General features: G+C 39.3%; 1 protein-coding gene across 2 annotated transcripts in view; it reads right to left on the bottom strand.

Annotated features, from left to right (window-relative positions):
- Window positions 1-13013, bottom strand: part of col6a4a (collagen, type VI, alpha 4a) — a 155193-nt gene that overhangs the window by 19088 nt on the left and 123092 nt on the right. For both annotated transcript variants that reach the window (XM_043719260.1, XM_043719262.1), the window contains exons 34-35: window positions 11852-11933; window positions 9566-10234 (exon numbers count right to left, since the gene is read on the bottom strand). In XM_043719260.1, coding sequence (XP_043575195.1) covers window positions 9566-10234; window positions 11852-11933 — 751 coding nt within the window. The remainder of the gene's footprint in view (window positions 1-9565; window positions 10235-11851; window positions 11934-13013) is intronic.

Here is a 13013-nt window from a genome sequence, read left to right as displayed (position 1 = left end):
AGGTTTTAAAATTCCACATTGGACAGCTTCCAGAAGTGAGTGCGAGAACACATTAGTTAATGAACCCACATTTGATGTTTGAAATGCAGGCAGCACACAGAGTTTGTGTCGGCTCTTCGTCACAATCATTACAGCTGTCAGCCAGGCTAACAGCACTGCTCATTGGCTGCAGGCATTAACCGCTGATCAAAAACATGACCGTCTGGCACCACTGACGCCTAGCCCATACTGCTTAATGCTAGCCTGCTTACTTAAAGGAGGGATGAATTGTGGCTAGAGAAGTTGCTGGCATTGGCGCATGAAGTCAACCTGATGTGATAAAAGGTGAAGTCTTGATGAAGGAGACAGAAGGTAGAAGAGATGCTCTGTATTAGCCAGTAAATCATTCAAACACACTAAAAGACAATGAGAATAGACAGCCATGGAGTTCAACACTGGGAGTCCAGCCCCAAATATTAAGATGCAATATAGTAAGAGGTTCAACGACTTTGCATCAATGTTCGAGGTCTATAAATGCAGCTTCAAATTATATAAATGATCACCTAATACAGCCTTGGTCCAAATATCAACGAGAGCTCAAGACAGTGACCGCCTTTAACATCAGGGCAGTATTTGACAGAATGTAGCATCCAGGCACCTTGGCAAAACAGAAGTCAGTATGAATTGGGGAAGAGCTCTTTTCCGATGGGATCACACCAAGCACAAAGGAAGATGGTTGAGATTTCTCCAGGTCAATCATATCTGCCCCAAACTGCTGCAGGAGTTCCTCACAGTGCTGTCACAGGCCCAACCATCTTCAATGACCTTCTCTCTATCATAAGGTCAGATGTGGGGATGTTTGCTGATGATTGCACAATGTTTCGTTGTATTCACAACTCTTCAGATAATGAAGCAATCTATGTTCACTTGCAGCCAACCCTAGGCAATTTTTATTTTGTAATTTTTATTAACTGTTTGTAATTTTTATTAATGACTTGGAAGAGGGAGTCGAAGGGCGGGTCAGTAAATTTGCAGATGATATGAAGATTGGTGGAGTTGTGGATAGTGAGGAGGGCTGTTGTCGGCTGCAAAGGGACTTAAATATGATGCAGAGCTGGGCTGAGGAGTGGCAGATGGAGTTCAACCCTGTCAAGTGTGAGGTTGTCCATTTTGGAAGGACAAATAAGAATGCGGAATACAGGGTTAACGGTAGGGTTCTTAGTAAGGTGGAGGAACANNNNGAAGGATGTGGAAGCTTTGGAGAGGGTGCAGAGGAGATTTACCAGGATGTTGCCTGGAATGGAGTGGAAGTCGTACGAGGATAGGTTGAGAGTTCTCGGCCTTTTCTTGTTGGAACGGCGAAGGATGAGGGGTGACTTGATCGAGGTTTATAAGATGATCAGAGGAATAGATAGAGTAGACAGTCAGAGACTTTTTCCCCGGGTACAACAGAGTGTTACAAGGGGACATAAATTTAAGGTGAAGGGTGGAAGGTATAGGGGGGATGTCAGGGGTAGGTTCTTTACCCAGAGAGTGGTGGGGGCATGGAATGCGCTGCCTGTGGGAGTGGCAGAGTCAGAGTCATTGGCAACCTTTAAGCGGCAATTGGATAGGTACATGGATGGGTGCTTAAGCTAGGTCAAATGTTCGGCACAACATCGTGGGCCGAAGGGCCTGTTCTGTGCTGTATTGTTCTATGTTCTAATATCCTGGATCGGGCTGATAAGTGGACATTGGACAACATTCATGCAACATAAGTATCAAACAATGGTCATCTCAAAGAAGAGGGTATTTAACCACCTCCACTGAATGGCATTACCATCACTGAATCCCCAACTATCATCATCAAGAGGAATGCCACTGACCAGAAGCTAAACTAAAACAGTATAAATACTTTAGCTTCAAAAGTGTGTCAGAGGCTATCTGCGGAAGGGGGGGGGTGGTTTAGGGTACACCCCTCTGTCGAACTCCAGGGAAGGTGTGGAGAGATAGAGAGAGGGCAGATTGTGTCCAACATCTGCAAGGTACAAAGTCCAGAATGTGACGGAAGACTTTCCTCCTACTGGGATCACGCAGCTCCAACAACACTCAAGAAATTCAACATCATCCAGGAGAAAACAGCCTATGTGACTGACACACCATTCACCATCTCAAGCAGTTTCCTGCATCACAAATCTTCAGTGATGACAGTCTGTACCATCTTTGAGATACACTGCTGCAAATTCTGAAGGTTCCTTTGAAAGCACCTTCCAAACCTGCAAACATTACCACTTCAAAAGACAAGGCAAGAAGATATATGGCAACACCAACACCTTCAAGTTCCTCCAGTGACATGGGAACTTGGTTGCTATTCCTTTACTGTTGCTGAGTCAAAATCCTGGAACTCTCTTCCTAACAACACTCTGAGTTTCCCAATAGCACATGGACCTTCTCAAGGACAATTAGGAATAAGCAATAAAGCTGAACTTGTCAGTGACACACCTCCATCCTGTGATCAAATAAAAACATCACAGCTATCGGATAGTCCTACTGACAATCTCTATCAATAGGACTTATATCCCAGTGTTCTACTGGACTTTCACACAATTGGCATTGCTAATACATAAGGAATGGGGAGGAGAGTCTGGACAGTTTTATCCAGCAAATAGTCACACTCCAGAGGAAAACACAAATTCTAGAAAGAGGTAATATGACTGATAGGGACCTCGGTAGCAGGGTTACAATTGAGTTAGAGTTGGAGTTCCTGCCACCTGTTCAACCAGTGCTTTATACTCACAACCTGTGAGGACAAGAAGAAAGATAGCAGGGAGTAATGCCGCAAAGCAGACCAAAGCTGGAATCAGAAGTCTGCCCATGGGTGAACAAAGAGCATAAGTGAAATTAATAGCAGATTCCATAATTACAGGAATAGATATAGATTGCATTCTCTGCCACTAAGGACAAGAATCCAGAAATGATTAGGCAGGGTACTTCAATTTGTGCGATTCTCACTGTTCTGAGACCAGGAGAAAACTGTAGTGATGAAGTAGTTTAGGACTGGTGTGTAATGGAAATGGTAATTAGGGAGATGGCACAAAGAAATGGTATGAATTAGTGAGATTGAAAAATGGGATCTGTAAGAAATGTAAAAAAACAGGACAAAACAGAAAGGAGATCATAGGAGAGAAGAAAGTAATAGAGAAAATTTACATCAAGGAGAATAAATGGAATTGCAGAATTGGACCCCACAAAGATGGCAATGTATAAAATGTGAGGAATTCCTATATATATAAAAAAAAAGTCTGTATAACAATTTACAAATTGTTCATAACAAAACAAGGATACTAGGAGCTACCAGACATTGGGAGAAACCACTCACAGTCAAACATACTGAGAAATGGCTGCAGAAAAACCAAATCAGTCTGGAAATTCAATGTGTTAAGTACAGAGGAACCTCGATTATCCAAAGGATATGAGCGGGGAGTATTTCATTTGGTTAATCGAATGCCGGATGACATAGTTAGCCAAGCAACGGGACCTTTCAATCTTGTTCGGATAATCCAATATTCGGTTAATTGATTGTTGGATTATCGAGGTCCCTCTCTGTAACATATTAGATTAGATTAGATTACTTACAGTGTGGAAACAGGCCCTTCGGCCCAACAAGTCCACACCGACCCGCCGAAGCGCAACCCACCCATTCCCCTACATTTACCCCTTTACCTAACACTACGGGCAATTTAGCATGGCCAATTCACCTGACCTGCACATCTTTGGACTGTGGGAGGAAACCGGAGCACCCGGAGGAAACCCACACAGACACGGAGAGAACGTGCAAACTCCACACAGTCAGTCGCCTGAGTCGGGAATTGAACCCGGGTCTCTAGCGCTGTGAGGCAGCAGTGCTAACCACTGTGCCACCGTGCCACCCCGGTATTTAGAAAAATAAAATAGAAGAGGGAGAGTAGAGGAGCTGCAATGCATGTTTCAACATTAAACAGCATTTGGCAGTAAACATTCGGCAATCATTAACCGGTGCATTCTCTATGGGATAACATCTACCAATCAGAATCTACTTGCCAACAAATCAGCAATTTTTACATTGGTATTTCTCACCAATTGACCTGAGTGCAAAACAAAAAAATTCAACACAATGTTTTTTTCTTTTTCAGAAATACTCAAGTTCTGTACTATTATACAAGGAAATTAAACAAACTCAAAGAGGACAGAGCCAACTGGTCCAGATGGATCTCTTCAATATATTGTAGAATAGTCTTGGGAAGAGGTAGCAGAGTCATTTTTAAAAAATTGTTATAAAAACAATGTACCAGATGACTGGTAGATGGCTGATGTAAATCCTATATTTCGGAAGGAGAACAGAATGATTTCTGGAATCCTCTGGACATCAGTAAGAGGAGAAATAATGCAATCCTTACTAAAGGAAATAAGTAATATTTTCAAGTGAGAAAGAGAACAATGAATTGTCAGCATAGATTTAAAAAGGGGAAATCTTGCTTGATCAACCTTATTGAGTTTTCTGAGGAGGTAAAAGAGTGAGTAGAGAATGATTATGTAGCAGTTGAAATTGATTTTCAAAAGGTTTTCAATAAGATGTCTCATATGAATATGGTCAGAGAATGGGGGACAAGTTGTACCTTCGAGACTAGCTGACTTCAGAACAGAAAGAAATTATGGTAAGTAAAGATTTGTTATAGAGTGGCAGAAAATAGGAAATAGTGTTCATAAGGATTGCTATACTCATAATTAATATTAACAATCTGGACAATGGAATCAAAAACAAAACATTTTCAATTTGCGATGATACCAAATACTGAGGAGGGCTGCAGAAGACATTAACAAATGCAGAATGAAACAATGACGGCTAATCCTCATAAATGAGTTAGTGTGTTTTGATAAGAAATTTGGGAGGTAACATTATCTGAAGGCATAAGGCTTGATAGAGGTAAGTAACTATGGATTGTGCAGTATAAATGGACCAATCACAAGAAGGTGCATTACAGGTTAGCATGGCTATTTAAAAAAGCAAATCCATTATTAGTTTTTATTTCTAGATGAATAGAACTAAAAATCTGTGTCAACATTGGTTAGATCACACTTAAGATGTTGCATGCAGTTCTGGCCGTCATACTATAAAAAGCATATTGAAGCACTGGGGCAAGTGCAAAGGAGCTTTCCAAGGATGATACCAGAACTGCTTCGGGATACAGCTCAGGAAAGGATTGACAGGTTGGATCTTTTCTCTTGAAAGAGAAGCTGAGGGAGTGATATAATAGAGGCATTTTAACTTATCAATGGTCTTGGAAGAGTGAATACAGAGAGAATATTTACATATTTACTCTTATGGGAAAGAATATAGTGAGAGGTCATCAATATAACAGGTAGTCACCAAGAAATACTATAGGGAATTCAGAGGCAGCTTCTGCACTGTAACAGTGGTAAGAATGTGGAGCTCATAATCACAGAGGATGGCTGATGCCAATAATATAGCCACATTTAAAGTGAGGTTCGACAAGCATTTGAGGGGAAAAGGAATAGACGGTTATAAATTTAGATTTAGGTAAAGAATGATGGAAGGAGGCTCAAGTGTAGTATGGATGAATTAGGCTGAATGGTCTGTTTAGGTGTCACATATCATATGTAACCCTTTGTAACCTTAAGCTTGAGAGTTGCTTGGAAACACGGATATAAGTCTCACGGGGTCAGCTTGCTGCCAAATATGGTCAAACTGCTGTCACTACAGCTACAGATAGCATTGCTCAAAGGGGCTCACAGGGTATTTCAGCACCTGAACAAATATTCTCAAACAGAATGCTCAGTTTGTAGGGACAGTGCCTTGCCCAAGTTTCAATGACTGAGAACCATGAACCTACTGACCCTTCTCAGGAAGACAACAATCAATATTCTGGTATTGCCACTCCTCCAGTGCCCTATAACACCAAGGCGGTGGTCTCCAAAAACAGGTCTTCTGAGTTCAGAGTTGTCCTCTAGGCCATTACAGCCTCCTCCCCTAAAGGTTACCAGCCTTACAAACACCCATGCTGCAACAAATGGAAAACTGGGCAGCAAAGGCACACACCAGAAGATATAGGGACAGAATTAGGCCATTTGGCCCATTGGGTCTGCTCAACCATTCGATCATGGCAGATATATCTCTCAACACCATTCTCCTGCCTTCTCCCTGTAACCCTGGATTCCCTTACTAATCAAGAACATAGCTATCTCTATCTTAAATACCCAGGGAAGACAGTAGCTAGGGAAATCCATTAGGGTGATTCATTTACAAGCAATGTGGAGTTAGTTTACCAACTTGATATAGATGTACTTATTTAGTGGTGGTCTACATAATTTATATTGGGGATGACAATATGATAATGACAGAGAGAAGGTAAACGTGTGCAGGATTAACCATGTTAATAAATGGGGGATTGTGATTATAATTATTGTGCTCATTCCTGTCTCCCCCCTATAGGAAGAATGTTGTCAAACTTGAAAGGGTTCAGAAAAGATTTACAAGAATATTGCCAGGGTTGGAGAATTTGAACTATAGGGAGAGGTTGAGTAGGGCTAGGGCTGTTTTCCCTGGAGCATTGGAGGCTGAGGGGTGACATTATAGAGGTTTATAAAATCATGAGGGGCATGGATAGGATAAATAGACAAAGTCTTTTCCCTGGGTGGAAGTCCAAACACTCAAAATGTTAGCTTGCTCTCTCTCCACGATGCTGCCTGACATGCTGTGATTTCCCACATTTCTTGTTTTCACTATGTTTTTTCTTATGTGGGTTACCACTGTCAATCTGATCTGTTGACATGTAAATTAAAGTCACCCATGGTTACTGCTATCACTTTTTCACAAGTCTCCAATATTTCTTGTCATATACTTTGTCATCAATTGTGATTATTTTTAGGGCCCTATAATTTACTTTCACTTGTGATTTCTTTCCCCTACTAGTGAAAGAAAAAAGCACCAAATTATTATTGAATTACATGAACCGGCAGAAGAAATCAACTAGCAATTCTATGGATCTGGCTGGTTCTTCCTGCTACTCATGATGACACTATGGCAGCAAGAGGTGTATTTTGTCCTGATTTTTTTTGGAGAGGTTTTAATACAGAGGTACCTAGCTGTCTGTTTGAAACCAATTCAATAAATAAGCTTGTGAGTCTTTGGGTTTTTTTTTAATTTGGAACAATAAAAGCAGCTTGAATGGGTGGGGTCAAGCTTCCATAGAACCAGGATGTTTCTTTAGTTTTAAGGTTTCAGAAGCAATTGCTGCTAGGGTCTTGAAGCTGGGTTTGGAAGCTGCAGTACAGCTCTCTCTTCTACTCTCTCTCTCTGAGTTTTCTCATGTTCGTTTTCCTCCTGTAATAGAGAACTGCCTATGAGGCAATGTATTTCACTGAATTTGCCTTTGCCAAGGGTATGTTTATGGGATATTATTATATAGGAGCTGTTACTGTCTAGTAATTAAATAATCTTTTATTCCATTACATTTTCCAATCAAGTTTAAGTTATTCCAATTTCTTTTTTGTTTTGTTGTATTTTAACTGTAGTGTATGAATGAAGTGTGTTTTGCTTCAAATCTGATAGTTTGACCAATTGATTTACGTCCAGAACTCAATACCTGGCACTTACCTTTAAAATAAGAAAAAGTGTCTACGCTACCTCCTTGACATGTTTTGAGGGGGTTTGGTCTGGTCCCTAATACACTTAATACATGTTTGGTTGTTCAAGGTCAAGAAACCATGTTGGCGTTGATCTTCAAAATGGGATTGAATCTGCTGATTGGCATCATATTCCATCTACTTGCCACAGACTTTAGACATATATGCTAACACCTTCAACAATATGGCATCTGTAAAAGTTTCTACCAGAACTGTAAATGTACACATTAAACATTATTCTAATTTCCAAAAGGAAGCCACAATATGCTGCTGAATCCAATTTCACATCACACCTGTCATTAAGCAAAACTCAAATTAGAATGAATTTATAAAAAAAACTGTTGCACACCTTACTCTTTATGTCTGTCTCTCTTTGTCACTTAGACGTTGGAAGTTAGGATTTCTGCACTCACTTTCAGCGAAATCATTATACTGATCGAGCAGATCAGCCACTGATTATACACAGGTAGCTCAATATTTCTTTCTAGCAGTTGAAAGGATTGGGCTGCTAATCTGTTGCAACCTATTACAATAGTTGCTGTGGATTTGCTGTAACCTGCTGTACAAAGAACAAACAGCAAAGACCAGTAGAGCAGAGGAACAGGCCGTTTGGCCACCAAGCCTGTGCTGACACATGACACCTTTCTAAACCATAAACCCTTTGTCTCTCGCGGTCCGTATCCCTCTGTTCCCTGCCAGTTATGTATCTGTCAAGATGCCTCCTAAATGTTTCTATTGTATCTGCTTCTACCACCTCTTCTGACAGCGGATTATAGGCACTTATCACCCTCTATGTAAAAAAACTTATTCTTATATCTCCTTTAAACGCATCACATTTTACCTTAAACCTATGTCCCCTAATAACTGACATTTCTACCGTGGGAAAAGAGACTCCGACATTATATCCACGATGACTGATGATCTGTTGGAACCTGTTACAATTACTGCTGTTCAGTTTCTCACCAACAACGAAATGAAAATTTACGTCACATGCTGGGATCTAACTGGTAGCTGCAAATCAATTGTTGACTTTAACATTGAACTGATGTTTTAAAAATGAATTAACAATAAATTCAGAAAGTACTGTTGCCACTCTTTTTTTCCTCTCTTAGTCTAACCTAAATTCCCTACTTTATTGAAAAAAAAGTTTAGTTTATGCAACTCAAAACCAGTACATTACCAATTTAACTATCATTTTTTCTTGTTTTCTTAAATACACATGTCCTTTCTTATAATAAAATGTAACATAGGTTTTATCTCTGTCAAGCTTCTGAAAGCTTTCCAAAGCTACTGGAATGTTCTAGCAATTAGGGAAAAATATCCCCTCAATGCAGCTGATTGAAACTGATGCATCCCTCCAGATGTTCAGAAAATACTATCCAAATAAAGCTCACAGAGCCTTGGGTAAAAGTATTAGGTTTTGGGAGAGATTTAAGTCTTCAAATAAAATCTAGAAAAGACACAGGAGTTAATGCTGTATATAAAATGAATTATGCTGTGGTGAAGTATTTTTCTTTTGTTTAAACTATCACAGTGGTTATGAGAAATATGCATTTGTGGTAAAATAAAAGGTATCTGAAAAGATATTTTATATTTATTGGGACCTATTGGCCAGGCTGCATGATGTTGTGGTAAGATACTTGGGAAAACATTGTGTACAATATTAGGGATTGTGTGTCACACAGTGTGATAATGGGAAGATTGAAAATGCTCATTGCCATATCAACTGAAGGAGTAACAGGTCCAGTAAATAAACAGGTTTTCAAAGATGTATCAAGTTCAATAAATAACTGATATCCATTCAGATAAATAACAATTCACTTAAATTAAAATGAAAATAATACTGCCCAAGCAGTCGTATTTGTGCTTATCATACAATGCTACAAGTTTATATATAAACTTCCTAAGTTGTTAATGCACTTACTTGCCAGATTTTTCAGAAAACTCACAGCAAACCTTTGTGCGTATTCAATTTCAGCCTCCAGGGCTCTATCCAAATGAAGTAAATGTTGATTAAAAGGAAAACTGACAAACTCCTTCAGGAATGTGGTATTAGATACTTTCCCAAGGGCCAGTGCAAATATCGTGAAACCTTTACATTTTGCTTCTTGGGATATTTCCAATAATTTCTTCTCATCAATGCTTGTTTCCCCAGAAAATATTGTAAAGATAACTTTGTAAGTTCTCTGATTTGTGAAATTTGAGAAGAAATTTTTCAAGGTCCATTCAATGGTACTGTCAATGCCAGTGGCGCCCTCCAGCTGATTAAATGAATCATGGATGTGTCTCTTCTTTAGTGTTTTCACAGTGTAATCCAAAACACCAAACTCTAGGTTAAATGCATCTTTCCCATATCTTGGTGTGTAGTTTGGTGTGTGCTGTACCAGAGCCACCCGGGGATGAAGATCGGGGGCTGCAGTTTCTGTAGAGCTGACAAACTGATTAAGCATTGAGTTCAGAAAATGCTGCACTGTTTCAGATTGTGTAGGTTCCATCTGCTGTAAGTTATCATGAACAAAGGCTATGTCCAGGCTTACTGGAATAGGAACTGGGGTCAGTCTCCTTGGACACTGGTCAGCAGGACTACATTCATCTGTAAGAGAAAGATAAGAAAATGTCAATTTATTTAATAGGACAGTTTTTTCACAACAATGCAAAGCGTTGTAAACACGGTGAACAAAGTCAAGAATTTGAAGTTCTCCACCCAAACTCAGCATATACCATTTCACATGACAGTAAGAATGGGGGTAAGTCATATTTTGAGAATTATGATGGGTGCAGTTTGGACTTGGCAGGAACAGTACGGAACTTTGTAGATTTGTTTGGATAGCCAAGTACTCTTTCAGAGAGATACAGTATTCCTTTGGACATTGTCCCAGGATACCTTTGGGGAAGGTCAGATGCCCTTTGGGAGACGTCAATTGCTTTTTGGGAGAGGCAAGATGGCCTTCAGGATTATCAAAAGCAGGCATAAATGTGAATAAAAAGTAGAAAAGCTCATTGGAATAGTGAAGCTTATTGGAACTGACAACTGCATCTGCCAAAATTGTGAGGTTGAAGCTGTCAAAAAGAACTATCGAAAGCATCGAAAGAACTGTCAAGCTTTCAAAGAATTTTAAAATCTTGCCATTTAAATACCTGAAAAACATTGCTTGCTATTCCACTCTCTGTTGACATAAGCCTGAAGGTGACTATTACTGGATTAATGCTGCCCGACTAATTTCACAAACTTCCATTTCACCGTGTGATGCTGGCAATTATCAACAGATGGTTACAGACTCTACTAAGTGAACCTATGATTTATAATACTTGTTTTTCTAGGATTATACAGTCAACTTAAGCATTTGTTCCAATATTTGATTACAAAGTTTAACTCAAGTTGTATAATTTGTATCTACGCATGAGAGTTAATTAAAAAAAAGCAAAATTCTGCAATAGGCACTTCAAATTTTACCCTATTTTCTTTTATTGCAGGGCTGGAAGTTTGTCCATGGTGGATATAGAGTGAGTTCAAGGGCATGGGTCAACATGAAATGGAACTATATTGACATAGGTTCATTAGAAGTGGGTGGAGGATACGGATGGCGGAAATAGGTTGGCGTGGAACAAATGAGGACCCATTGAGGATGGACAAATGGTGATAGATTGGCATGCAAGGTATGACAGACGAAGGGATTTGATGGAGGGTGTAGTTTGGCGTAGAGATTATGAGTAACCATTGGAGTGAGAGAAAGGTGTATGTTGCAAAGAATGGGGCATGGGAAACCAGTTCACCCTCATATCTAGCAATCTCCGCACTTATTCTGGTGTCATCCAGCTCAACTCCCAAGAAATCTTCCACTTCAGAATAAAAATTCCAATTTCTGGGGTACATTTTCTAGCATTAGCCTTCCAGAGGCCGGAACTGTCCCAACTCTGTGTTCCTGGCCCAGGAGCAAAAACCAAGGCAAAATGTTTGAGGGGTAGGATCTTTTTCTTTACATGTATGTGCCTTTTAGTTAGTAATTTAGAAATATTAAGCATTAAAAATCCCTTTTTTTTACATATTACAAAATATAATTACCACATTTTATTTTGTTAAACAAGATATTGACAGATTTTGGGAAAAGACTGCAGGAATTCACTCCATAAAGCAATATATTTGGCTAAGCTTCAACTGTATTATTAAAAGGCATGCATAAATAAGGGCTTCAAAAGCTTAAAGTCATACCATAGCAAAGTGTACATAAAAAGATTTGCTTTAACAGTTCTTGGGATTGTTGTTGCTGTCTTGGTAATACAACCACCGCATCCTTGTGAAAAAAAATGTAAACAAAATTAAAAAATCTTCATGATTGTAAATGTAACCATATAAATTTTGCAATAGAAATATGATCTCCAATCACAATTGCCCCCACCTGGCAGAAGCTGTTTTCCAACATTATAAACCATACTGAACAAGAGTCATAGCTGACTCGAAACATTAACTCTGTTTCTCTCTCCACAGAGGCTGCCAGACCGGCTGAGTTTCTCCAGCACTTTCTGGGTTAATGCCAATATTAACTTATTTTCACCCAAAGAGCAGAATGCTCATTGGAAAGAAGCAGGGTCCTATTTTAAACATGTGATGGATCTAGATTTTTAACCTGTAGGCTGAACTGGTTCACTCTGGCAACTGGGAAGCCTGTCTAGATCCTGGGCCAGAAGAGATTAAAGAAAAGTTAAATGCTTGGAAGCATAATCTTATATTTCTCTTTTTAGTTTTTTTAATAAAAAAGGGTTTATATAGCTCTCTCCTGACCCTAAACATTATCCATTATTCCCACACGACTGTGATCCCATTGAGACCTTAAAAATGTTTGCACGTTTATATGTTGATGTTTGTAACATTTACACAATACTTCCTTTGCCTACAGTGAATGAACAGCTAGAACCAAAACAGTAGGAAATCTAAACTTGCATTTAGTTTGTATGCTTTGATGCTTCTTGAATGTATAGTATAGATTATTCAGATGCTAAGCAGCAACACAAGTTCTACATTTTGCATGCTAGTGACTTGAAATGTACTTTTAAACTAATTTAAGATGTATTCTTCCAGACATATAATCTCCAAAATGATTTTTTTTAAAAGAAAAAGCAATATGTAGCACATCAGAGATATATGTAGAAGTAAAACTTTCCCAACTTACACACAGTCTGAATGTGTCAGAGGTTTTATGAAATAAATCTTGAAAATTAAAGATGGAATTGTATGGGTAGCTGCCGTAGGCTTGCAGGCAGGGGAATTGTGAAATTCCCCTATCCAACCACCTCCAAACTGTCTGAAATTTTACAGAGAGCAGGCAAAGTCTAGGGCAGCCTCACTGCAATTAAGGCCCTTAAGTGGTCAATTA

Source organism: Chiloscyllium plagiosum, chromosome 29 (assembly GCF_004010195.1).
Source record: "Chiloscyllium plagiosum isolate BGI_BamShark_2017 chromosome 29, ASM401019v2, whole genome shotgun sequence".
NCBI lineage: Eukaryota > Metazoa > Chordata > Chondrichthyes > Orectolobiformes > Hemiscylliidae > Chiloscyllium > Chiloscyllium plagiosum.
Note: the sequence above shows the minus strand (reverse complement) of the source record. Positions and strands in the feature narration are given on the sequence as shown.